This window comes from Mustela putorius, unplaced genomic scaffold, assembly GCF_011764305.1.
Source record: "Mustela putorius furo isolate JIRA1106 unplaced genomic scaffold, ASM1176430v1.1 tig00003869_pilon_pilon_pilon, whole genome shotgun sequence".
NCBI lineage: Eukaryota > Metazoa > Chordata > Mammalia > Carnivora > Mustelidae > Mustela > Mustela putorius.
The window spans coordinates 12,565,352-12,591,102 of record NW_025422021.1 but is presented as its reverse complement, the minus strand read 5'-3'; the positions used below and the strand labels follow the sequence as shown (position 1 = coordinate 12,591,102).

The 25,751-nt window shown below is 42.4% G+C and overlaps 1 protein-coding gene and 1 pseudogene across 1 annotated transcript in view; both read left to right on the top strand.

Annotated features, from left to right (window-relative positions):
* The window catches only part of NOSTRIN (nitric oxide synthase trafficking), a 57,572-nt gene that overhangs the window by 16,550 nt on the left and 15,271 nt on the right, over positions 1 to 25,751 (top strand). Inside the window, exons 3-8 of the mRNA XM_004744010.3 lie at positions 6,322 to 6,405; positions 9,376 to 9,438; positions 9,674 to 9,755; positions 12,161 to 12,223; positions 15,579 to 15,677; positions 21,402 to 21,527. Of these exons, the coding sequence (XP_004744067.2) occupies positions 6,322 to 6,405; positions 9,376 to 9,438; positions 9,674 to 9,755; positions 12,161 to 12,223; positions 15,579 to 15,677; positions 21,402 to 21,527 (517 nt within the window). The remainder of the gene's footprint in view (positions 1 to 6,321; positions 6,406 to 9,375; positions 9,439 to 9,673; positions 9,756 to 12,160; positions 12,224 to 15,578; positions 15,678 to 21,401; positions 21,528 to 25,751) is intronic.
* LOC101689856 lies at positions 1,462 to 6,310 on the top strand (annotated as a pseudogene).

Sequence of the window (25,751 nt, the reverse complement as noted above, 5' to 3'; positions counted from 1 at the left end):
GATGAAAGCAGCTCCCTTCGAGGACTGAGAAGAAACCAATGGACACATTGCCATCTTTGCCTTGGCTTTCCCAAGGCATCTTTCCCAAGGCTGCACATTGCCATCTTTGCCTTGGGAAAACCCTGCTGTCAGTTCATTTCTGTTTAGCAGGAATTCTCAAAGGAGATACAGACACACACACACACACACACACACACACAATTAGACCATCAGCGCAGACGAGCCCACGGCAGTGTCTGTTTCAGTGTATAAATGATCTGACTTGTAAAAGTAAAAGCTGTCTCTCTGCTTGCCATGGCTTCTTAGAGCAATTTTCTCTGAGGAGGAATTTACCCATCAACCCCTGTTAAGATACAGGCCGTGGGCTGCCAGAGCCGAGGAACCTTTCCTTGAGTAGACAGGGTCACCAGAAAGAGAGCTCGGAGTGTTACACTCCTCTTGTACCCACACCCATCCTTCTGACCCCACTGGCATTGCATTTCCTTCGGACTGGCAGGGTGAGCTGCTGAGGAGTCTGAAATGGTCATTAGGGTTTAAAATGCAAGAGCAGATGTTTGCAACCTGCTTTGCTTGATGAATTTAAATGCCGGGTCTAAAATGTTATAGGGTCACCATCCTGCTGCAGGTGGAGAGGCAGGGACACCGTGTAGTGCTGTTCTGAGAGGCCGTGTCCACCTCTGCCTGGTTTCAGAGAGCTACGCTGGGGACAGCTGATATCATAGCTCCCTCCTTTCTGCTCTCCAGATCTAGGAACATAACCTAGGACCTGCTTAAGGCAGGGAACTGCCTCCTTCACATCTGGGAACATAGGTTAGGATCACAGCGCCGCTTTCAGAAGAGGCCAGGCCAAGCTCATTTGTCTGTGCTGAGGCTTCTGGGAATCCTTTCTCTGGCTGCTTAGCCACCAGAAGCCACGGTGATTCAGAACACTGACGGCAAAGGTGAAGTGAGAGGTGGTGTCTGTTTTTTAAAAAGTACTTACCTTTGTCTTCCTCTGCAATTCTCCATCTCCAGCCTCTTCCCCACCGTTTCAGAAGCAGGAAACTGGAGTAACCAAGCAGGTGCTTTCTCGAGCCAGACTGCCCGGTTTGTGTCCCAGCTCTGTCCCTTCTTCCTGTGTGAACTCAGACAAGTTAACAGACTAGGCTGTGCATTGGTGTTCCCCTCCGATAAATGGGTAGAGTACGTGTGCCTACCTGAAGGGAGTTACCATGGATTAAATGAGGAAATACACCTAAAACACTCAGAATGGTGCCTGGCATGTTGTTAAGTGCCCAAGAAATGTTGGATGTCATCTTTCTTTTTTTTTTTTTTTAATTTTTTAAAAAAGATTTTATTTATTTATTTATTTATTTGTCAGAGAGAAAGAGAGAGAGAGAGTTCAAGCGCACAGGCAGGCAAAGTGGCAGGTAGAGGTGGAGAGAGAAGCAGGCTCCCTGCCGAGCAAGGAGCCCAATGCGGGACTCGATCCCAGGACCCTGGAATCATGACCTGAGACAAAGGCAGTGGCTTAACCGAGCCACCCAGCCTTCCCGGATGTCATCTTTCATGTGCAGACAGAGCACAGGTCGAGCATCAGCCACATGTCACAAAGGATGACAACGCCTTTGCATATGCAGCGTTTCTCTTTACACACAAGTATCTTAGAAATCAATTAATTAATTGAAACTCTGTAGGCTGGTTTCCTACGGCACTCAAGAGAAGGCCCACAGAAGTACTAGGACTGTGGAGCAAAGGTGACTGGGCTCAACACAGAAATGAGCGATTGCCTCAAAGCCAGCAGGACCCTCCTCCTTTCTGGACACCAGAGCCCAACTTTTTCCCCCAGGTGAATCTGATTAAGTCAACAGTTTAAAGGAAAGCAGCACTTCCTTCTGGCAATTGTCCTCTTTATTTCTGCTTGGCCTCTGGGACTCCTTGTACAGCCTACCAGAACATTCTGAAAGTGAAACCGAATTCAGAGGAAAATCCTATGCCTGTCCTGTTAGAAGCCATTCTGAATTGTTCTGGAGCCGATGGATAAGCAAATTGTGGATTCTTTCCCCCGTACCTCCTATCTCTGTATATTTTGGGGGTGTTCTGAATGTTTAGAGATCCTTGGGGTACATAATAATCAGATTAGAAAAATTGCGATTTAGTAAGAATTTGTTGGGTGCCCAGCACTGAGCTGAGCAGTATGCATGCTTCACTGGATTTCATGCTTTCTGTGCTGCTTCCAAGTCAGAGTGGAATGCTGGAAAAGAAAGTCCTCAAAAGCCCTCCAGGCTAGGACTAGGGTTTGCGTCTCGCTGCCATAAGGGCTAGAAAGCAGTGTATTTTGACGTTAGGGCTGAGCAATGCATCAGGACAGGAATGCATCTAAAGAGTTTAAGCTTTTTGAAGGTGGGAAACAAGAAAAATATAGCAGAGACCAGTTAAAAATTCCAACCAAGATCTGATGGGAAGTCCATTCAGTGATTTATTCATTCAAGACATATGTACTGAGTACCTATTACGTGCCTGGCACTGTTATAGGTCTAGAGCTATAGCAGCGAACAAAGCAAATTCTGGCCCTTGAGGAACTTACATTCTAGGTCTGTTCATAGACTTGTTCCTAGAAATACACAGTAAACACCTGATAAGATAGTGCTACCTTCTAGGACGTAGATACAGCTGTAGGGGGGTAGCTTCTGAGGTAGTGCTGTTTGGGGTTTACTTGAAGGAGATGCCATGTGGTTATGTAGCAGAAGAACTACCCAGCCACAGCATGTGCAAAGGCCCTAAGGCAGGATTGCATTTGGTCACTAAGCAGGAGCATGGGATGACTGGTGGGAGGGGATATCAGAGAGGAGCCAGGTGTCAGATTATGCAGGTCAATCCAGCAATCCATCTTGCTGTCCAGCTCTTCTTAGGCTTGGGTCATTTGTACATTTTAATCACCGTAACACCTCTTGAGGTAGGTCTGTTTATTCCCTTTTAGCAGTGCCTAAGGCCATTCGGAAGCTGGGGTTTGGGCTCCTAGAGCGTCTAGGTCCATCAAGGTGATGTTCACTCCCAGCTTGCTGCTGACCAGCATTCTCTCTCTCCATCAACTGGAACATATTCCTAGAGTGCAGAAATTTTTTTTTAATGCAATGAAATAGCTTCATTATTTTAAAATATTTGCCATTGCCATTCCTTATCCTTGGGCAAGTTCTGACTCCAAATGTTGTTTTCTGCACCTAGGTCTTAACATGCATCCTACAGTGGCCTTCTTTCCTGCAAAACGTGGCAAAAATAACTTAGAATACAGCTATACTAAGAGGGAAAGCTGAATAGAAATTTAGCATAGGCCAATAACCTCTGGATTCCATTTCATAAAATAGAGCGATCATTCTCTGTTTTGTCCATAACACTGAGTCCAAATTCACTGCTCTGAAAAAAATACAGGTATTAAGTTTAGTGACTAGGGAGTTCTGGGATTGTTTTTCAAATGAAGTGAGGTCATAAATAATTCTAAAGATATGTTATAATAAAAATAGAATTCAAAGGCTAAAATATATGCAACAACAACACAATAAACAAGCCCGTTCTGGTCCTAGTTAAGAAAGAAAACAATACAGATCGAACTTAATTTCCTACACTTTTATTATCTTCAGTGAAAATGAGAAGATGAATAAGAGTATGTTGTTATTTTATCTATAGATGAGCCTGTAAGTAGGACACAGTAAAATCAGTTTAAGATAACGGTGATTCAATCTATTCAAAAGAACCAAGGAGTTTGCTTTTGGAGACATGCCCAGATTCCCTACTGAGTCTTGTCCTGCACACAAAGTAACAGAAATCCATTTTCTAAATCTGGTTTTGTCCACTTCTGTCCTTTTCCATTGGGAAGCTCCTTCTTGCTTCTCGTGTAGGAGTCGCTGGGTTGAGGGGAGCATGTCTCCTCTTGCTCTCCTCTCCCTGCCATGATCTGTGCTCGTCCAGTGGCATCAGTGTACTCTGAAAAGGGGGAGTCATCTGGCAAAAATGTCAGTTTGCCTGCTGTGGTCAAGTCTCCCATTCCCTTAGATAGAATGAATTTAGTTTGCGCCAACCAGCGCCAAAACGACAGATGCCCTACGCTGTTAGGGAATGAGTAGATCATCGAACGAGGACTGAGTCTTGGGGCACTGGCAGAGCTGTGGCTTGGATGCCCAGAGTTGGAGGCAGTTGGACTCAACTATTACAGCTGTGGTGCTTTTGGAAATATGCGTCGCAGGGTCCTTCTGTTTGCACCGCCTAAAGCCTGGAGCCCTCGGTACCGCAGAGTGAACAAACCTGGAGGCAATATGCCATCTCCTCTGCGTGGGTGCCTTGGTCTTACCAGAATTGCTCATGGCTAAAAGTCACCATCTTGAGGAAGTTCCTAAACTCCCTTTGGCGGCTGAAAATAAAGTCTAAGGCTACAAAAAGACCAAGGAGACCTTTTGCTTCTTCAGAAACTTAAGACCTGGAATGCTATTAAAAACAAAGATCTGTGTGGGGCACCTGGGTGGCTCAGTGGGTTAAAGCCTCTGCCTTTAGCTCGGGTCATGATCTCAGGGCCCTGGGATCAAGCCCCACATCGGGTTCTCTGCTCAGTGGGGAACCTGCTTCCCCCTCTCTCTCTGACTGCTTCTTTGCCCACTCGTGATCTCCCTCTGTCAAATAAATAAAACCTTAAAACAAACAAACAAAAACAAAGATCTGTGTATCTCAACAAATGAGAGCTGGAAATGGCAAAATGAGAAACCATCATCATATCCAACATGGGGGACCTCCCGTCATCTATAATGAGGACAACAGTGGAAACATCCCTGGAATTACTCTACTTAATGTAAGCAAACTGAACATTTTGGAACTTAATCCTGGTGGACATGGGGGATGTTTCCACATTTGTACTGAAAGCGATTTCCTCGAGCTGGATGATCTGGATGACACTTGGCATAAGGCTCTCTCCCTCAAGAGGAACTGTCACCTTCCCATGCTCAAGAAGCTTGATACACATCTTAGCAGAACCTTGAAAAGCCCAGAGATCCAAAAGCCCTCCAAGCACTATGGAAGAAGATGCATCACAGAGTCCTGAAGAAGAATCCGCTGAAGACCCTGAGAATTCTGTTGATGCTAAACCCATATGCAAAGACCATGTGCCCCAACACCATTCTCGCCAGGCCAGGCGTCACAAACTCTGAATGGGTCAGGTGGCAGCGGTGCTAGAAGCCAAATCAGAATAGAAGGGGGTCCTGTGGTAGGGAAGCCTGTGGTAGGGAAGAAAGGAAGGAGGCTGTTGGTTTTAAGGAGCAGAAGAAGGCTTTGGTGGGGAAAAGGTTGCAAAGATTGCAGTGACAAAGCAACAGCTGAGAAGCCCACAGAAAAGAAAAACCACCATCAAGACAGGAAGCTCGCGCATAAACCTACTTGTATTTCTTGTGTAAATATTGAGCCATTTTGGACAGCTAATTTTAAATAAAGACCTGATCAAGGGCAGTGAGAAACAAAACAAAACAAAACAAAGAAAGCTACTTCTTGGTTAGCTTCATCATAATTTATCACTTTATTGCCCACTATTATAATCCAGAGCTAATCTGATGGTGTTAATGTCCCAGAGCAAGCAGGAAAGTCTTCTGTTCCTGACTCCATAAATTGGTTGGCTAGGGCTGACATAACAAGGTACCGCAGACTGGGTGTCTTAAAAAACAGCGATGTAGCATCTCATAGTTCTGGAGGCCAGACGTCTGGGATCAAGTTTCACCTGGGTCGGTTCCTTCTAAGTGCGTGAGGAAGAATCTGGTCTATGCTGCTCTCTGGCCTCTGGTGGTTTGCTGCCCATCTTTGGGACTCCTTGGCTTGTAGAGGCATCACCCCAGTGTCTTGTCTTCACTTCCGCATGGCATTCTCCCTGTGTGTGTGTCTCTTTCTATGTCCAAATTTCCTCTTCTTATAAGGACATGGCCATATTGGATCTGGGCCCATTCCAATGACCTCATCTTAGTTTGGCCATCTGAAAAATCCCTATTTCCAAATAAGGCCACATTCATGTGATCTGGGGTTAGGGTTTTAACATCGTGGCAAGATGGGAAGGGCATACAATTCAGTCCATAACACTGGTATGCAAGAAGTTTAAATAAAAAAACTCCCCCTTTGTGGGCTCTTCTAGGAGATCCTTAAGGATTTCACCTAAGGACTGAAGGGGATCCTTAGAGTAAACACATCATCTCTTCCTTGTGTAGACATTGCATTGTCAGCCTGAGCTCTCCTTCACACGTGTGTGTGTGTGTGTGTGTGTATGTGTTTGATATCTGGTCAGAACATCCAATCTACCAACTATCCCTTTGCTAACAGGGCAAACTTGGAGATTAACTATGCCAAAGGACTTCAGAAACTGGTAATCAAACTAAGCAAAACATTACAGAGCACGAAAAAAAAGTAAGTATATGAAACAGGTAAGGTAAAATCATTCATAAGAGTTGTAATAAGTGACATATGTTCGAGGCCAGCTTCCTCTTAGAAATGTGACAGGTGCGCAGCGTTCAGCCTGGCTTATGATTTCTTGGGCACTTACTGTGTGCCAGGCATGGCGTTAAGTACTTCACAGATACTCCCCTTTAAGCCTCTCAACAACCCTTAGCAAGTCTTATTATTGTCCCAGTTACAGACCAGGTCTTGAGGCTTGGAGAGTTTTAAGAAACTTGCCCCAGTGACACAGATAATAAGTGTCAGAACTGGGCTAATCCGGTGTCCTTGTGATTCGTAAGCCCATATTCATAAGAAGCCTCAGTGATGATATGTTCCTTTGGAAGGAGTGCCGTTAAGTTGGAAGGTCTTGGAGTCAAGGAGAGTGAATCCCGCTTTATCTCGACTCCATGACCTCCGACAAGTAACCTGGCCTCCCTGTGCCTTGATTTCCTCCTAAGTTAGATGGAGTACTGATATGAGTTGCCTGGTGCATGGGTGTGCAAGTCTGGACGGGGGAGGTGTAGATTATATGAGATCTTGTATGTGGAGATTAGTTCGTTGGGTCCTGAAAAACTGGTGGTTTGCATTTTCCTTAATCTGTTTTGGAATAAAGTTGATTTTTTTCTTTTGGGGGAGAGAGGAAAGATACTGGATATTCTAAAAGAGATTATAAAAATGGTCCATTAATGATAATTGGTTACCAAGATTCTTGACCAATGCTTGCAGATGTCACCCCTAGCTGGTAGGTGCACGGCAAAGACCTCTTGGACGGTGAGAGAGAGAGGGACAGAAAGAAGCCTTCTGGAGCTCACAATCTTTCTTCTTAGAAGGCATCCTCTGTAAAAGCAAATAATGGCTTTGTGACTGTTTGGCTTTGAGCTTGACTTTTAGGAGAGTATTTTAGTAGACTGTGAAGCAGCCGGTATGGCCAAATGGTTGAGTATAGACTTTATTGACACTGCCCAGATTTAAATTCTACCTCTACCCTTTATCAGGTGGGTGAATCAGGGCAATTTATTTTACCTCTCAGTGTGTATTTAAAATGCAAATAGAACCTATCTCATATAATTGCTGTGAGGATTAAATGAGATAATACAAGTAGTGTGTTTAATATCTGGCATGGAGTTCATTATGACTTTGAGTCTAATTACACCCTAAGGAATGAGAGGGCTAAGGGTGCGGCGGTATGGGTCTTATGTATTGAAATCCCAGCATCTGGCGTAGATGCTCCCAGAGAGTTGGCATGTCCAGAATGTTCAGTTAACGAAGATTAGCACAATGATATTTAATAATAAACATTAACCAGACTATTACCTATACCCCAAATCTGTGTTGTGTAGGTAACCTGAATTATTTCTATTTTAAGAGACCAATTACCTGAGGGTCGGAGAACTCATGTGATCTTTCTAAGGTCACATAGGAAACAGAGACCCCTCTGAGGCTGAAGTTCTAGGCTTCCAGCTCTGCTGCTCAGTTCCTCTGAGGAGCAAATGTCAGATTCTCTTTTCCAAAGGGTGTCTGAGTTCCTGTTTAAAAAATCAACTCTGGGATACCTGGGTGGCTCAGTCAGTCAAGCATCTGCTTTTGGCTCGGGTCATGATCCCAGGGTCCTGAGATCAAGGCCCACATGGGGCTCCCCACTTGGTGGGAAGCCTGCTTCTCCCTCTTCCACTCCCCCTGCTTGTGTTCCCTCTCTCACTGTGTCTCTTTTTGTCAACTAAATAAGTAAAATCTTAAAAAAAAAAAAAATCAACTCCATGGAAATTTAATTTACATGGAACAAAAAGCGCCCTCCTTAAGTATATGGTTTGATCGATTCTGATAGGCATATACTATATCTGTATATAGTGTCTATAGGTGTATACTATATATGTATCTAGTGTATGTAGGTGTATACTATAGATGTAGCCCCACTAAAATAGAAACATAGACATTTTCATCACATCAAAAGATTCTTCATACCTGTTTGCTGTCCTTTCCCCACCTAAGCGACCACTGATCTACTTATTATTGATACAGATTCATTTGGGGCTTTTTTGCAATTTTCTATAACTGGAAGTCTATACTAAGTAGTCTCTAGTCTCTGGCTTTATGCCTGGCTTTGGATATGCAGAAAATCTAGCATCCTCTGGTCTAGCTATGTAATTCTCTGACTATAGGGTGCAGCCCAAGTCACTTGGAGGCAAAACATTGCACCATCCTGATTTCAGCAGGGGCACATATCTGTCCCCACCCCTCCAGCAGAGTCTACACACACTTCTGTCCCTGAGGTTTATGGATCCAATTGAGCTTATCCTTCTGACTTCTGAAGGCCAGTGATATGGGCTGCGGTGAGCTCTCCCCTTTCTGTGGGAAAAAATAGCATCACACTTCTTAACCCCCACCATGTGCCATGAGGGGGAGGGCAGTGCTCTCCTTTTGCTAAATGGAGACACTGCTTGTAAGACGACAAAATGTCTGAGCTGTGGTCTTAAAAACCAGCAGGGAGCAGTAGCTGGACCCCAAACCCAAGAGCAGCATGGGGGACGTCCCAGGGCTCTTGGGTCCTATGCCATTTAACTTTTCTGAGCCTAGCTCGGTGTGCCCACTGGTGAAATGAGGATCCTGAAAAGGTGGTCTTGAGGCCTCTCTCCCCCTACCCAGCCCACAATCTCCCGCCTGTTCTAAATGCCTGCTCACCCTTGGCTACTTTATGTCCCTGATTTTCTACAGACGTGAAATGGAAGATGAAAATTGAAATGGAAAATGACGGAGAAAAGGCTGTCTATGTAATGATTACAGTGCAAATCAATAAATTGGCAGAATTAAATCCCATGGACACAGTGAAATAAGATTAGGAAAATGAGAGCAGTTGTTGAATGAATCAGACGTGAGGCTGTATTGCTCAGACTTTACCGGGAACATGACACCCACTCTTGTGCCCTCCTGTTTTGCCCCCAGCTGTCTCGTCAGTGCCTGGACCTGGGTCTCAGAGGGCATGAAATCAGCGGCAGACCTGCATCAGTGAGTGGTGTTCCCCCTACTCCCCGCTTCCCACTCCCACTCCCCTCTCCACCACTTACCCCAACCCCAGGGGGAAGCATAAAAACTTAAAGTGGGCATGCCATGAAGATCCTGCTTCAAACTTGCCCTGAATAGGCAGACTGGAACACACCGTTTTATTTCCCCAGAAAACAATTTGGAAAGTAGATATAAATCCTAATACTATGCTTGTGTGTCTTTTATGTTCTATTTCTAGAAAACTTGGCAAAGCAATTGAGTTGGAAGCAATAAAACCAACTCATCAAGTCCTGAGTATACATGAAAAGAAGAGAAAATCAGTGAGTCAAATCTCTCTTAAAGCAGGATTTCTGTCTTTGATCCGAGAAATGAAAGGTGATCGAAAATGATGCTAGCTTTCAGGCATCTGTCATTAAAAGAAACAAGAGCTCAAGATCTATGTACAAAGGTGTTTGCTAAAGCATTGTTTGTCATAGTGAAAAACTAGAAACCTCTTCATCATCCAAAAATAAATTATGGTAAATTCAAGCAATGGAATATTATGCAACCATTAAAATCTTATTACAGAAAAAAATGAATGACATGGAAATCTTTTCACTATATAGTGTGAAATAAAAATGATCTCAATTTTGTAAAGTAAAATATGTATATATGAATAGAAAAAAAAATCTGAAGGAACCTCCCAAAAATGTTAGTAAGAATTATTTCTAGATAGTGGTGTTTGAGGTTATTTTTATCTCATAATTTTTATATTTTTATATTGTATTTTATATTTATATATTTTATATATTTATTTATATATTTTATATTTATTTTATATTTTATATTGTATTTCAATGACTAGATATTCCTTCTGTAAACAGAAGAATTATAAACACAATTCTTAAAAAGATTTTTTGTGTGTGTGCTTAACAGTTTGGGATTGGGTAAAGGCAATAATAGAGTCCTCAAATACTCTTAAAATTGGAAAAAGGAAAAAAAAAAACCTATATTCTTTCAGGAGCACCTGGTCCTCTTGTCTAGCATATTCTCTGGTCTTCCTGTATCCTTTTCCTTCCAGAAAGGAAGGAAATCTGTGCTTCTTTTTCTTTGTGTATCATACAGTCATTAAGCACTTTAAAATCTATTTTCAGGCGACATAAAGGGGTGTTTAATAAATGCTGCTCAACTCTGATAAGGGTGAGGTCATGATCAGAATTGGTTCAAGGCCAGGTGCAAGTTAGAAGTTCAGAGACAGTCATTGGTGGCCCTTGTGAAAGGAAGCGGTGGTGGCTAGGGGTGGGTTCAAATGACCACAGCCAGATAAAGGAGGTCCTAAAGGTAGTAAGTTAGTAAGATGGGGGATCTATAAAAACCTGATGGAAGAGAAATGATACAAAGCATTTTTATTCAAATTCATTAAACTGAGTCAGGAAATGGAATTGATGTTTGTGTGGACGTATATGTGTTTTTATCACAGTGGAGGTTCTACTGAGGGCTGGGGTAATGCGGGAAATTTACACAAAAATGATCATCACTAAGCAATATAATCTTCTACCTTTGCAAACCAACTTAATAAAAACCAAACACCAGTCTATATTTCATTAATTACAAAATATTTTCATACCCCATAATAATATGATAATCACTAGCATTTCTTTAGTACTTACCATAAATTAGGCACAGTGACTCGATCATTATCTTAGTGCTTTGGATAATTAACAGCATGATCCCTGGTCTGATTTCATAGCCTTTATTCAGCATTGCCCCTCCCCACTGCACCCCTACCACCCCAACCCACTCAGTCACAGAAGATAAAAGATGAGAATTCTTTTCTTCAGGGTGCCTGGCTAGCTTAGTTGGTAGAGCATGGGACTCCTGATCTCATCGTCATGAGTTCAAGCCCCACACTGGGTGTGGACCCTAGTTAAAAAAAAGGGGAGGGGGATGAAAATTATTTTTAAAGTGAACTAGTTCCATATTTCACATAGTCAAAAGTGACATCATGCACGAAATTATTTTCATTGTATTTGTTACAATAAATTGTATTCCAAATTTAATGAGCTGAACTAAATAAAAGAACAGCATTGTTAGATCTCAGTGCGATTGAGTCATGGCTGATCTGTGGGCTTGGGAAGAAACATCTATGGTCCAAGAAAAAGAAGTCTTCCCCTTAGTTAAATCTGTTCTCCTTGGGTTGTTGTCTAGACGCATTTGGATCATTACTGTTACCATCCCTTTGGCTGTTCAAGGGCAGAAGAAAAGTTAATTATGATTAAGAATTCAATATCTTTGAAATTGCAACAGTGTTCATTTCGGGGGCAATGAGACACTTGGTAAAATTAGCACTACCAGGACTGTTAGGGATTGTCGACGTGCTAAAGTTTGGACCACATGGAATGATGCTGAGCTAAAGATGTGCTGGGACAGAAAGGGACACCAAACTATCCAAGACCCGCTCCGGGCAGATCACATGCACTGGTGTTTTTACAATTTTTTGTGTAGTTACTTAGTTTATATGCAGAAATAGTTATTTTTACCAAATACATTCAAGCTAAATCCTGTCAAGAGATTTTGACATGGGGAAAAGATAGTTCAGCTGCTCTTCTCAGGATACATGTCCACTGTAGGATCCTGAAATTCCAATGGGTAGTGATAGTGAATATGCCAGAATTCATAAGCCAGCACCATGAATCAACAGAAAGACTGAAAAAAAAAAGTCATTTTTCTTTTTTTCTGTTCGCAGCTTGATAACGAAGTTGAAAAGGCAGCAAATCTTGTCATTGGCAACTGGAATCAACAAATCAAGGCAAGTATTCAAATGAATGTCTTTTATGTAAACTCAGTTTTTAGGACTGAACCTTTCTGCTTTTGTACGAATGTGATTCTGTGTTTTTGTGTTAGTATTTCTAGGTGCTAACCGAAGAGAAAAATGTTTCCTCACCTGAATTATTCTATAGATATATCTTTCAACTAAATCAATAGAAGACCAAGGCTCAAAATATGTTTACTAGTTATAGCTAACATAACATTTATCGTGTGCCAAATGCTATATATTTCTATATTCAGTCACTGCAACACACACACACACGCACCCCCTCCCCCGCAAAACCAAACCAATGTGGTATATCCTGTTTGACAGATGGGTGGGGAAACTGAGACATAGGGAGGTAAATAATCTTCCTAAAGCCGGTTAATTGTTGAACCGAGAATTGTTACATTGTTGGGTTCCAGAGTCATGGCTCTTACCCATCCCACTACACTGACTGCCTCTCTGTATAATCTGTAGCTTAAGGTAAGTGACAAATACACTCTGAGTTTTGGATATATCATTTGTGGGAGGGCATTCATGATCTCTGTCTCACTAGTGAGAGGAGTACTGTGAGGGGTGAATAGCCATATGTAGGGGGGAATACATATATTGATTCCACAGATGTATATGGTCCACTTCCTGTATTCCACACTCTGCTAGGGCATGATTCCTATTTGTAAGTAATTTAAAATGTAGTTGGCTAGATAACATATGTGCAGGAAACAGTAAATGAATTCTAGGGAGAAGAATTATGATCTGGTGTGAGAATTTAGAGCACATCAATGCAAGTTCTTACGCAGAGAGAATAACAGATGGAACCCATATATATGTAGAGAAGATAATTCTAGAACAATCCAGTTTAGGAGGAATTCAAGTTGAAAGAACTAGAAACCAGTGGAGAGGAAATCTGTTAAGAAAACCCAGGGATCCACTTTGAGAGAACTTGTGGTCCAAAAGCTGAACTCCCTTTTCATCTTCAGAGTATCCGTACCCAAAGAGAACTTTCCCCGGTAGACAGCTGCTAGCAGCAAATAACCAGAGAGATCCCTCAAAAATAGGGAGCTCAACTCAGTCCTCACTGTTGCCTTTGAAGCTCCTGCTGAAATCAAAGATTCCATAAGACCAAAGAAATTAATAGGAAATGTTTGAGGGGCGCCTGGGTGGCTCATTCATTCAGTGTCTGCCTTAGGCTCAGGTCATGATCCCAGGGTCCTGGGATCGAGCCCCATATTGGGTTCCCTGCTCAGTGGGAAGCCTGTTTTCCCTTTTCCCACTCTCCCTACTTGTGTTCCCTCTCTCACTGTCTTTCTCCCTGTCAAATAAAAAAAAAATAGAATCTTAAAAAAAAGAAATGTTTGAGATAAATGAATTTCTATACCCACTAGTAGTATTGGTAAAAGAATGCTCATGAGAATCACTTTTATAATAAATGTTTAATCAGAGTCCAGTAATTTGGTTTTAGTTTTGCTCTTGATTTTGTGAGATTTCTTAAACAGAATTTGGTTTTTAAATTTTTATTTATTTATATTTTAAGTTGGTTCCACGCCTAGTGTGGAGCCCAGTGTGGGGCTTGAACTCACAACCCTGAGATCAAGACCTGAGCTGAGATCAAGAGTCAGGTGCTTAACTGACTGAGCCAACCAGGCATCCCAAGCAGAATTTGTTTTTAAAAATCCATTCTCTAAATATTCAGCTTTCACAGAAATTCAGAAATTCCAGTATAACGAACCAAAAGAGAGAAACTATACCCAGCAGCCATAATTGCTTTCAAGAAAAAAAAAGCATCTTTTATTATTTCCCATTTTCCACCAAGTAATTTTTCTAAATAAAATGATTTTATTTTTTTATGAAGAGTGACAGAGAAATTAGAGAACATAAAATTCCTGAGCTCTAATGATTTTCTCTCCAGTTACAACTGAAGTGTTGCAGCATGTCAGTAATGAAGTGCACTCTATTGGGGAGACAGAAATGGAAGCCTAAAAGGATCCAAAGCTCTTCCCTCATGCTCTCCTTTCTTTGCAGGCATGGGACTAACTGGAGGCAGAGAAAGAGGGTTAGTGAGCATCCTGTTTCCTGAATTCCCTTTTGCCAAGGTTTCAGAGGTTGAGAGACATTTGGAAGGCTTTGCCTCCAATTCCTAAAGAGAGAGGGAACTGAACTTTTTGCTACATTATCTGGTTTTGCAGTCCTTGTGATTTTGACGTGCAAAGTTAAACAGTCTTTCAATCAATCCAGTTCCTGAACAGGCTGAATCCAACTCAAAACAATTTCTGTCTTCTCATTGTATCTCTGGAACATCATCTTTTTTTTTTTTTAAACATTTTATTGGGGCGCCTGGGTGACTCCGTGGGTTAAAGCCTCTGCTTTCAGCTTGGATCATGATCCCAGGGTCCTGGGATCGAGCCCCGCATCAGGCTCTCTGCTCAGCAGGGAGCCTCCTTGTCCTCTCTCTCTGCCTGCCTCTCTGCCTGCTTGTGATCTCTGTCTGTCAAATAAATAAAGAAAATCTTAAAACAAAACAAAACATTTTATTTATTTATTTATTTGTCAGACAGAGATCACAAGTAGGCAGAAAGGCAGGCGGGGGGCTCGGTGGAAGCAGGCTCCCTGCCGAGCAGAGAGCCTGATGTGGGGCTCAATCCCAGGACACTGGGATCATGACCTGAGTTGAAGGCAGAGGCTTTAACCCACTGAGCCACCCAGGTGCCCCTGGAACATCATCTTCTTGGTTGAAACTGTGTAGAATAGGAACTGACCACCTCGATGATAACCCACTTTGAGGTTTGAGGGACCAACAGAGTAGGAGGATGTTGAATGTGCTTCTACCTTCCCAGCCCACCCGCGCTCCTACTCCCCACACCAGTACAGGCCATTTCACAAAATGCCAGGCAAACACCCACCTCTGAAGCCTTTGCATCAGATGCAAAATCGCCCTTTTTCTGTAAGTTTTAAGAGAGCATCTTAAAACAACCTCAGTTGTGGCCCAGGTTGATTTAAAAGAATGATACAGGTGGTCTTCCATGTCTGCTGTGATGTTCTTATGGTAAAGCTATTCCCTTCATGATGCTAGCTCGAACAATGTTTTGGAGGCTTGGGGGCCTTTGTGATTTGGAGAAATGCATAACCCTCTTGAGTGTACTCAATATAATGAAAAATATCCAGTGGTTTCAGCACAAAATGTTAGCCTCTGTGATATTCCAAGCAGATTTTGAGGTGAGGGCAGAAACGAAGAACTAAAATTACACAATTGTTTAAGCCAGCACCTGAACATGACTTGTTCCAGAACAGAAGAGTTTTTCTCTTGATATCAGTTTCTCATCCCTTTTTGCTTTTTGTATGTTTTTGACTCTAGGCCAAGAAGAAATTAATGGTTAGTACCAAGAAGCATGAGGCACTTTCCCATCTTGTAGAAAGCTCCAAGCAAACTGTGACGAAGAAGGAGAAGCAGAAGGTAACCTGTCATGACCAGCTGTGTGCATGTGGCTTGGAGAGGGTTGAATCTTCTACTCTGAGCTATGAATACAAGAGAACTGGCTGACTTTGTGCTCTGTGTGGGGTTTCTGCAGAGCTGATATGTGGCAGAGCCTGAGAGGGATTCTAAATCACCCCTGGTCCACATATATTTTTAAAAAGGTATTATTGACAGATGATAAATTAGACCAAGGGTCTCCAGATTTTTCCATAGGGACCCTAGTAAATATCTCTCAGTGCAAGTAAGTAAAAACTGTATGTATATATAATGAATTATCATGTACTTTACCAATTTGTGTACCATCTGTAGCACTTTATATGTTATACTAATGTGCTATGAACATTATAAAACACAAAAAAGTACTTGAGGCATGAAATAATATTTTAAGTGATTAGCTAATCATGACGTCTTCACGTGATCACCGAGTGACACTTCCAGGCAAAATTTACACCAGGGCAAGGTTCAGCCTTCACCGTAGTAAATGTAAATTCATATTTCTTGATAATTTTCAACTTTTTGGTTAACTCCTTTTCAGATTTCATCAGACCATCCCAGTTTTTGCCTTTTCCTGTGGGTGATGACACACTCATAACCAGTGGCAGGGGAAGGTGTCAGCTCTGACATTTTCTTGTGGCTTTTTCTTGTGCTTACATCAGTAGTACTAATGTCAGTCTACATCTCAGAAGTCTTTTTGAGACACTTGTTAATTTTGTGTGTGTAACCTAATTAAAGCTAGATGATAAATCTGCAAATCCCCGTTCCCCAGACACATGCGGATGGCCACGCATCTCAGGACACTGAAAGGGAAGACATTTGTGAGGGCCCATATCAGCTTCTTACATTCTAAGATCCCCACTGTCCCTCCAGAGCCCATAACTGTCCATGGGTGGGCACCAGTGTCAACTCAGGATGTTAAATCAGAGTAAGCTTGTCTAGGCAGAAAGGAACACAAATAATGTTGGAGATATGCTAGATTATCTCGCACACCTCATACAGTATGGGTTCCAAATTGGAAAGCTCTGAAATAGTCGGTATCTTCCCCAAAAGATGAAGCCTCCCTATGAAAATGCAGGCCGCACCCCCACAACCCAAAACATTCTTAAAAGAAAAAGAAAATTGTCATTGCCAGTAAGGCTGTCATTTCATCTGAAGAAACTATTAGATGAATAACTCAAACTCATTGTTAGCAAGATTTGACAACGTTCTTATTTCTTCACCTGTCAATCTTCCCAGTTTGAAACGATCATTAACAAGTATTGAATAATGAAGCGGGCTTTTGAGGAGGCCAAACCACAGTGTGCCATAATGCTGAGCAGGAGGGCCTGACACAGGCATGGGGAGCCCTCATTAGAAGCTATTCTTTATTGACGTCAAGCAATAACAAAGAGATAAGCGCTGGGCGGCTAAATGGTAGATTTCCTCTTCCTTCCCTCATTAGCAGCTTCCGTGGGAGATGGAAGCCTGTGGTCTTTCTCTGCCCTCCTCTGCCTGATCCTGTTACCATGGGACCTTGACTCTCATGATATCAAGAACACTAGCATCTTCATTCTTTATCTGGTAGCTTTTTTTTTTTCAGCCCTAAGGCTAAACACCTAAGGCAGCATTCATTCACTGCATTTCACAGAGAACTGCCCATCATCTCCAACCTGAACAGAGTGGGCTCTGACCTGCTCAGCAGTTCTTCCTGTTTTCCCTCTTAGTCCTTGTTCTCAGTAGAGCTGATCTAATCTCCATTCTTCTCACATCTCCATCCTCACTACCCACTCTCAGTGACTGACTATCTTGCCTCCTTCCTAACAGAGTAAATCGAAATCGGCTCAGCCACCTGCTTACTAAAGTCAAATGTGTGGTGGGACAGACCAACTCTTCATCGTGTGCTTGGATTCCCAGCCCATCCTGCCTCTCAGAGATGCTTCTCTTGATTGTTTTCCTTTTGCCTGTATCTTGGACATACCCCTCTCTAATAATTGCTTCTCATCAATCAACATATCCTTCCCCACCCCATCTTGGGAGAGTAGGAAGAGTCAAGGAGACACCTTGCTAGGCCTCTATTTTTGTTCCTCTCCAGATTTTTATCTTCTTTCCTTCTTTCTATGATAAGATTTATTGAAAGGGTTGTCTGTGCTCTGTCTCCATTTCCTCACCTACCGTTCAGTCCTCAATCCATACCAATCAAGCTTTCCCCATCATTCTATGAAGAGTGTCCCTGCTTGGAAAACATGTCATCCTTGTTGCTAAAGCCAATGTGTACTTTCCAGCTCTTATCGTACTTAACTTCTTGGAAGCATTAAGCATTGTTGACGTCCTCCTTCTAGAAAATTCTCTTAACTTCAGCGACACCTTACTCTTTTGGTTTTTCTTTCTGGTAACTTTTTCTTAAACTCCTTTATGGACTTCTCTCTTTCTGCCTGATCTTTATATATTGCTTTTCCTGATGATTTCTCTCCTGGGACTCATTCTGTTTTATTTGGCATTGTATTTCCAGTGCCCAACATAGTAGTCTCAAAATTGGGTACTCACTAAATAACCCGTGCTCAATAGATGTGCCCTCAAGGCTTCTTCTACCATATCCAGGCTGATAATACTCAAATTTATGTCTCCAGTCCAACCAGTCTCTGAAATGCCTCTTAGTACCTCAAACTCAACATCCAAGATTGGAACCATCACTTCCCTCTACCAAAAATGTTCTGTTATTCCTGTTTTCTATATCTTTGAATATTACCATGTAACATATCATGGTTCTACCTTCTAACCCAAATACTTCTTGAATTTTGCTACTAGTGCTTCCCCCCCAACCCCAACTGCTCTCTCCCAGACCACCATCACCACTACTTGCAGCTCTTTGACAGACTGGTCTCTTGGCTTTCTGTGTTGCCTCCTTCTATCTCTTCCTCATCTGCAAGCCCACCTGACTTTTCTGAAACTCGAATATGAACATATCATTCTCCTTTTAAAGGCCATCAGAGGCTTCCTGGTGACCTCAGCTAAAGTCTGAACTCCTTTATGTGGCCCTAAAGACCCTCCCTGACTTGACCTTTGCCAAGCTTTTCAGTATTATTGTTGTTCTCTCTCAAACAGCATGCTCCAACCTCTCCAAAAATTTTATCGGTATCATGTTATGCTCTTTTATCTCGCTAATTATGACTCCCATTTTAGATTCATTCACACAGTTATTTCTGTGAGTACCCATTGTACACCAAGGCTCAACTTACGTGTCATTTTAATTCCAAGATTAGTTTAGGTACCCCTCTTGGTGCCCCAGTGATACCTAATACTCATATCATTCTGGGATCTATCACATGGGATAGTGTTGGCCCTGTGGGTCTCTGACAGCAGGGGAAGACTGTCTAGTTTACTTTCTAGTCCCAGAGCCTAGCACATGGCACATTGTGGCACTCAGTAGATGTTTGATGAATAAATGAGTGAGATGTTTGTTCCAAGAGAAAGAAAAGAAAAAGCATTCAGTATTTGACAAATTTTATTAAGTTTTCTGAGAATTTCCTTAAATAAGAATATGAAAGTCTACCATTCATCTTTTATATCTATTTGGGGTTATTTGTTGTAAATTTGTTTAACGGAAACTTCTAGTTGATATAGCTAGATAGTGTTGGCTGGTGAATGTGAGCAGTCATCTCAAAAGTGACTTCCTTCTCGTTGCTGGGGGATGTGAGCATTCTCAGTAAGAATCTAAGGATGATGATTTAGCAAAGTATATCCAAGGCACACTTTCAGCTTTTTCACAATACTGTTATCAGGTTAAAATTCACAAGCTCATGTTTCTACAGATAAATGCGGTTCATTACACTTGATATACAAAACCAGATGTGTCCTGTGTAAGTCATACATCAGAGCTGAGGGACAGCTGAATGGCTAGCATATCAATCAGAATAATTGAGTGGTGTTAATATTCACCACTTTGGATGAATGTTCTTCATTACTAAAACGTTAGTCAAAATGTCCTTAAGCCTAAAGAAGGTCATTTATAAGAACCTTTGTCTCTGTCCTTGAAACTCCTAGATTGCTTAAGCCAGAGGGATCTTTGGTGCTCCTTGACCTGTGTGTTGAGGACCATTTGTATCAGAATCGCCCTGATGGTAGTGAACTTCAGATTTCCTAGTCCCGTTCTAGAATGGCTGGATCAGTATTGCCACCTGTGGGACCCTGAAAATCTGCAATTTTTCAAGCACTCAGGTCCTTCCTAAACATATTCAAGTGGGAGAACCATTCATGTAATACAATTTCCTTTGTTCCCCAAGATTTGAAATTACTTGTCTGAACATTTTGAGAATCAATTTCAGGGACCCTGGTGCAGAGCGTTTTGTTATCACTTTGATTTTCTAGAAGCCTTCACAATCAGAATGGCCAATTTTGGTGGCTGGCAGGAGGGGGCTGTTTGTGAACTACAGATCACTGGGGAGCAGCATGAGCAGAAAGCACCTGGCAAGCAAGCAGTCCACAGCTTGTAGTGGACGTTGGCCTGCGCCTCAGGCTTTTCACAATGAGCCAGTTCTAAACTTCCGGGCTTGCACAATCTTTGCCTGTCCTCGAAAGAAATGCTGGGGCACAAGAGATGCCTGGATGGCTCAGTCAGTTAAACGTCTGCCATCAGCTCAGGTCATGATCCCAGGGTCCTGGGATCAAGTCCCACATCGGCTCCCTGCTCAGCCAGGAATCTGCCTCTACCTCTGCCTGCTGCTCCCCCTGCTTGTGCGCTCACTCTTTCTCTCTCTCTCTGACAAGTAAATAAATAAGACCTTAAGAAGAAAAAGAGGAAGAAGAAAAGAAATGCTGAGGCACAGAGGATTTACCAAATGAGAGTGTTGGGTCCATAGTCAAAGGAGGGAGACTGATACAAAGCGAAGGTCAAACAAAGCTTTATTTTGTGCCAAGCATCGATAATCAAACTGACCGATCAGGACCGTCTTTTGCAAAGAGGTGACCCCTCCCAGTCTCACAGACAAAACTTTTATAGAATAAAGGCCATGTGGTTGAGCCTGGCCACACACAGGTGGCCAACTGAATTACAATTCACCCTATTTGAACTATCCTATCACTCTGGTCAGAATTGGCGCCCAAAAGGCAGGGCCCACATTCTTGGTGGTTAGGGAGGTGCTTTCCTGATTGGATGTCTCCACCTGGCTTGACTCATCCTTGTATTCTGGGCTCTGTTACCTCCCCCTGACCTGACACGTTCTAGTATATGGGCTCTGTTATCAGGGGCTGGTCAGTCATACTTTACTGGTTTCCCAGACTTGTTTCTAAGGAAGTTCCTCTGGGGGGGCAGGGTCAATCTAAGTTTACTGCATAAACAACAAAATGGCTCTCTCTGGCTAAGCAGGCCCTTACAAGAGTACAGGAATCATTAGTAGATGACAGTCGAGATGCGCTTGCTTTCCCCCACCTGTCACTTGGCCTCCTCCTTGATTTGACCAACATGAACACGTCACGTCACACTGAAGGACCTCAGTTTCCTTATGTGAACAATAGAAGGAATCATATCGACAGACCCTTAAGTTTCCTTTCAGCTCTGATATGCCTTTTCTCTGAGAAAGAGCTTTGATTTTGTCATCTGTAGTTACTGCGGCTGACTTTAGCTGGGAGATGAGAACCAGATCGTTGGGTTGCATGTAATCCTTTACCTGGGGTTACCAAGGGCTTTGATAAATGTGTTAAGGAATATGTGGCCCTGACGTTTTCCTTTAGCTCCTCAGTAAACTGAAAAAGTCGACGGAGAAGTTGGCAAAAGAAGATGAAAACTACTACCAAAAAAACCTGGCTGGCTGTGCTACCAGACTCAAGTGGGAAAACACACTGGAAAGTTGCTACCAGGTGAGTCCTGTGCTGGCATTTTTCTCTTCTTCCATGGAGCATTGTGAGATGTTGAAAAGGAAGGTCAGATCTACAGTTACAGGACCGGATGAGCTCTGTCCTTGGTGATGATCCTCACTCATACTGTGACATTAGGCAAACCACGTGACTTCCAATCATTTCTATTTCCCCATGGATCCATTAACCAGTGCTTATTTACTGAGGATCAGTGGCCAGCTTCTAACTCTCAGTGGACACAATAGCTCGCAGCTAACTTCAGAAAGTGCTGTCGAAGTGCAGTGTAAATTAAGGCTTGAGAACTTGGTGCTCAGAAGTGAGCTTTAGGCCTGAGAGCTGTTTATACACAATCACTTAATGGAGTTCTTTGTATGTGGGGCTTTGTGTCGGGCCCTGGAGCAATGATTAAAGAGAACCATCTAGCCTGGGAGGTAAAAGTTTAGCAGCAAAGATGTATAAGGAAAGTATTGTGGCAAATCATCTGATGAAACTTAAAAGGTATGAACAAGCAGATCACAAAAGAGAAAATCAAATCACCGATAGACATATGAAAAGATGCTCAATCATTTGGCAAAGATTAGAAAGTGACAACATCGTGTGTTGCCAAAGGAGAATTGCTGGGACACAAGAGTTCTTATACCTCTCCAGTGAGAATTACTTAATAGTATCTAGTAAAACTGAGATGTGCATGTAGTTACAGCACGGCAGTTCCCCTCCTAGGCATATATCTGGTATACATCTGTATACCAAGGGTGATGTGTAACAATGTTTACTGCAGAATTGTTTATAACTGTATGATGAGAAAAAATTGTGCAGAATCCTCATACCTATCAGTAGAGGAATTACTCTCAAAATGTGCTCTAATTTAGAAAGTAGACTAATATCTAGCAATAAATATTAATTAAAACTATATTTAAACACAAATTAGAGGCACCTGGGTGACTCAGTTGGTTAAGTGTCTGCCTTTGGCTCAGGTCATGATCCCAGGATCGAGTCCGCCTGCTTCTCCCTCTCTCTCTGCCCCTACCCTCCTCTCGAGCTTTCTCTCTAGCTCTCTCCCTCTCTCAAATAAATAAATAAAATCTTAAAACACACACACACACACACACACACACGGGGCGCCTGGGTGGCTCAGTGGGTTAAAGCCTCTGCCTTTGGCTCAGGTCATAATCCCAGGGTCCTGGGATCGAGCCCTACATCAGGCTCTCTGCTCAGTGGAGATCCTGCTTCCCCCCATCCTCTGCCTGCCTCTCTGCCTACTTGTGATGTCTGTCTGTCAAATAAATAAATAAAATCTTAAACACACACACACACGCACACACCAGTTAACCACAAAAGCATGATGTTGAAGGAAAGAAACATGCTATTTATACACTGTGTGTAAATTAAAGGATTTAAAAAAAAACCCATGCCCCAACCTACAGTGAGTTTTTATGTGTGTGTTTGTAGACTTACACATATAGACTGCATCTGTGTTGTGTGAGGGAGATGGTGGGAATTGAACTGAGCTGCCATGTACATTGACACAGCTTGTGGACAGCCTGGCAGAGGACAAAACAAACCCAGCCTCAAAAGTTACTCCCACTATGGTCTGTCTGAATAGCTTAGCTCTCTACTTTTTAAATCAACATAAATCTGACCCAGTGAAATAATGTTCAACTCTGAGCGCTAAGAACACGAATGTTTTGGTTTCTTTTTTCTCCACATTTTAAGTTTAAGAAAATGTTTAAAGCGAGATACAGTTGCAAAAATAGGCCATCAAGACGCACTTTGACTAAGCACAATGATGTGGGAACGATACAGGTGCTGCTAGGGACAGACACGGCCCCGAGGACGTTCACTGCGTTACGTTTTGCGTTCATCACAGCATCATGAAGAGGATGCCATTTCTTTCCCAATTTATAGTGAAGGAGTGGAGACGTGAAGACACTCGCCCAAGATGGTGACAGGGTTTAACGTAGCAATCTGATGCCACGGGCTTGACCGCTGCTCTCTGCTTCTGCACAGGCAAAATTCGAAGGGCCATATTTAATCTCTCGCTGTTCCACTTTCAAGGTAGGATAGATGCAGAGTTAGGGAGGAGCAGGGAAATTAAGGAGAGAAGAAAACTAGGCCAAAGAGTAGAGGAAATAAGGATAAACCCTTCTTTAATTTACGCCTTCAAACATAGGGTCCTGGGACTTTCCTTGCTTCTGCTCAATAGGTTTTAGATGAAGATGACAAGAAAGGGCCAAGGATTTAATTTTCAACTTTGTATTAAAGCTTGAAATCAGGTAATGTGATGCCTCCAGTTTCATTTTTGTTTTTCAACATTTCCTTAGCGATTCGGGGTCTCTTCTGATTCCATACAAATTTTAGGATTATTTGCTCCAGCTCTTTGAAGAATACCGGTGGAATTTTGATCGGAATGGCATTAAAAGTATAGATTGCTCTAGGCAGTATAGACATTTTAACAATGTTTATTCTTCCGATCCAAGAGCATGGGATGGTCTCCCATCTTTTTGTGTCTTCTTCAATTTCTTTCATGAGTGTTCTGTAGTTCCTCGAATACAGATCCTTTACCTCTTTGGTTAGGTTTATTCCTAGGTATCTTATGGTTCTTGGTGCTATAGTAAATGGAATCGATTCTCTAATTTCCCATTCTGTATTTGTCCATCTGAAACCTGACTCTCCAACCTGGCCTCTGGTGTTGCCTCACCCTCTGGAACTTCTCAGTGGACCTGTGGCTTTTCCACAGAGGCTGGCTTCCTTGGAAGCCCTGTAAGATTATGGGAGAGAAATTGCTGTTCCCATTCCATCTTCCAGATGCCCTTCAAGGGTTAGGAGAAAAATACTTAACCTCTGGGTCTGCACTCTTCTCACCCTCTACATCACAGGAATGGGGGATAATTATGGCTCCCACCTCGTACGGCCACCAACATGTCTGATGTAGCCAACATCCAGCTGGCTTTTAAAATGTCTTAGGTATTGCTATTACCAGCTCCCTTCTCAGAGGCTCTTACCAGCTCTCCTTCCTTTTTCTCCGTTTTCTTTTTTCCTGTTAGGGTCCTCCTACACCTCTCCTCCTGACCCACTCCCTTTCACCAGCCCCAACTTTTATATGAAGACATCATAGAAATTATCTTTTTTGTTTATAAAGTCTCCCTGATGGTGACAAGATATACACTTATCTCTGTTTCAAAAGATGACTTTGCAGGCAAACAAAAGCACAGACTTAACTATAGAGAACAAATTGGTGTTGCCAGAGGGGAGGTGAGTGGGGGTGGGGGGGCACGGATATAATAGCCAAAGGGGATTGAGGGGACATTGGTCTTGATGAGCACTGAGTAATATAGAGAATCACTGAGTCATAATATTGTATACCTTATTCTAGGATAACGCTGTATGTTAATTATACTTGAATTTTTAAAAAAATCTCTTTTAACTGGGCTTTAAAAATATTTAAAACTGGTTTTTTAAAAAATTAGAATCCAAGTCCCATGGAGAAACTGCTCAAAATGAGAATCTCTGTAAGGAAAAGAAAGATTTCCTTTCACCCTTCTTGTATCTTGGTTTATTGTTCCCACCATGCCAGAGGTCAATATCGTGCCCCACCTTGCTTTCAGTTCTCACACTTCCCTCTTACCTCAGTTCCCTTACAGCTACCTTCTCCCTAGAGCCAGCTCAGCCCTGTAAACTCATTGGAGGCTACTTCTGCCAAGTCATCCTTGCCTGGCCCTACTTTTTTCTTCCCTTGGCTTGTATGCATTCCATCTGCACCACCAAGTCACTAACTCACATGTTACACTGTGTGTTCTAGATCTTCTGTTGTTCACAAACTGAGGAGAAGAATGTTATATTCATGAAGACACATAACAAAAGTGGACTGAACTGCATTAAAGGGGGATTTTATTATAAGTGTGTGAGGTGGAAATGTGACAAGCATTGTTCAGTTTCCTTTTTCCTCTTCCTTCTCCCAGGACCATTCTTCTGTAGAAATGGGGTATAAGAATTCATTTAGACGTCCTATAATGTATCCTCTTACCCCTTCTTACTCTCCAAATTGGATTTACAAGTTCTTTCAGGAAGCCTTCATTGTGCTCGAGTCAGTGTACCAGACGCTAAGAAATGTCAAGTTTCAAGTGAGGTTAGGAAGTAATAAAACCAGTTCTACAAACCATATGTCAATTAGTCTTATTATTCATACTCATTACCATGCTCAAGGTACATTACCTCTCTTCCAAGAAC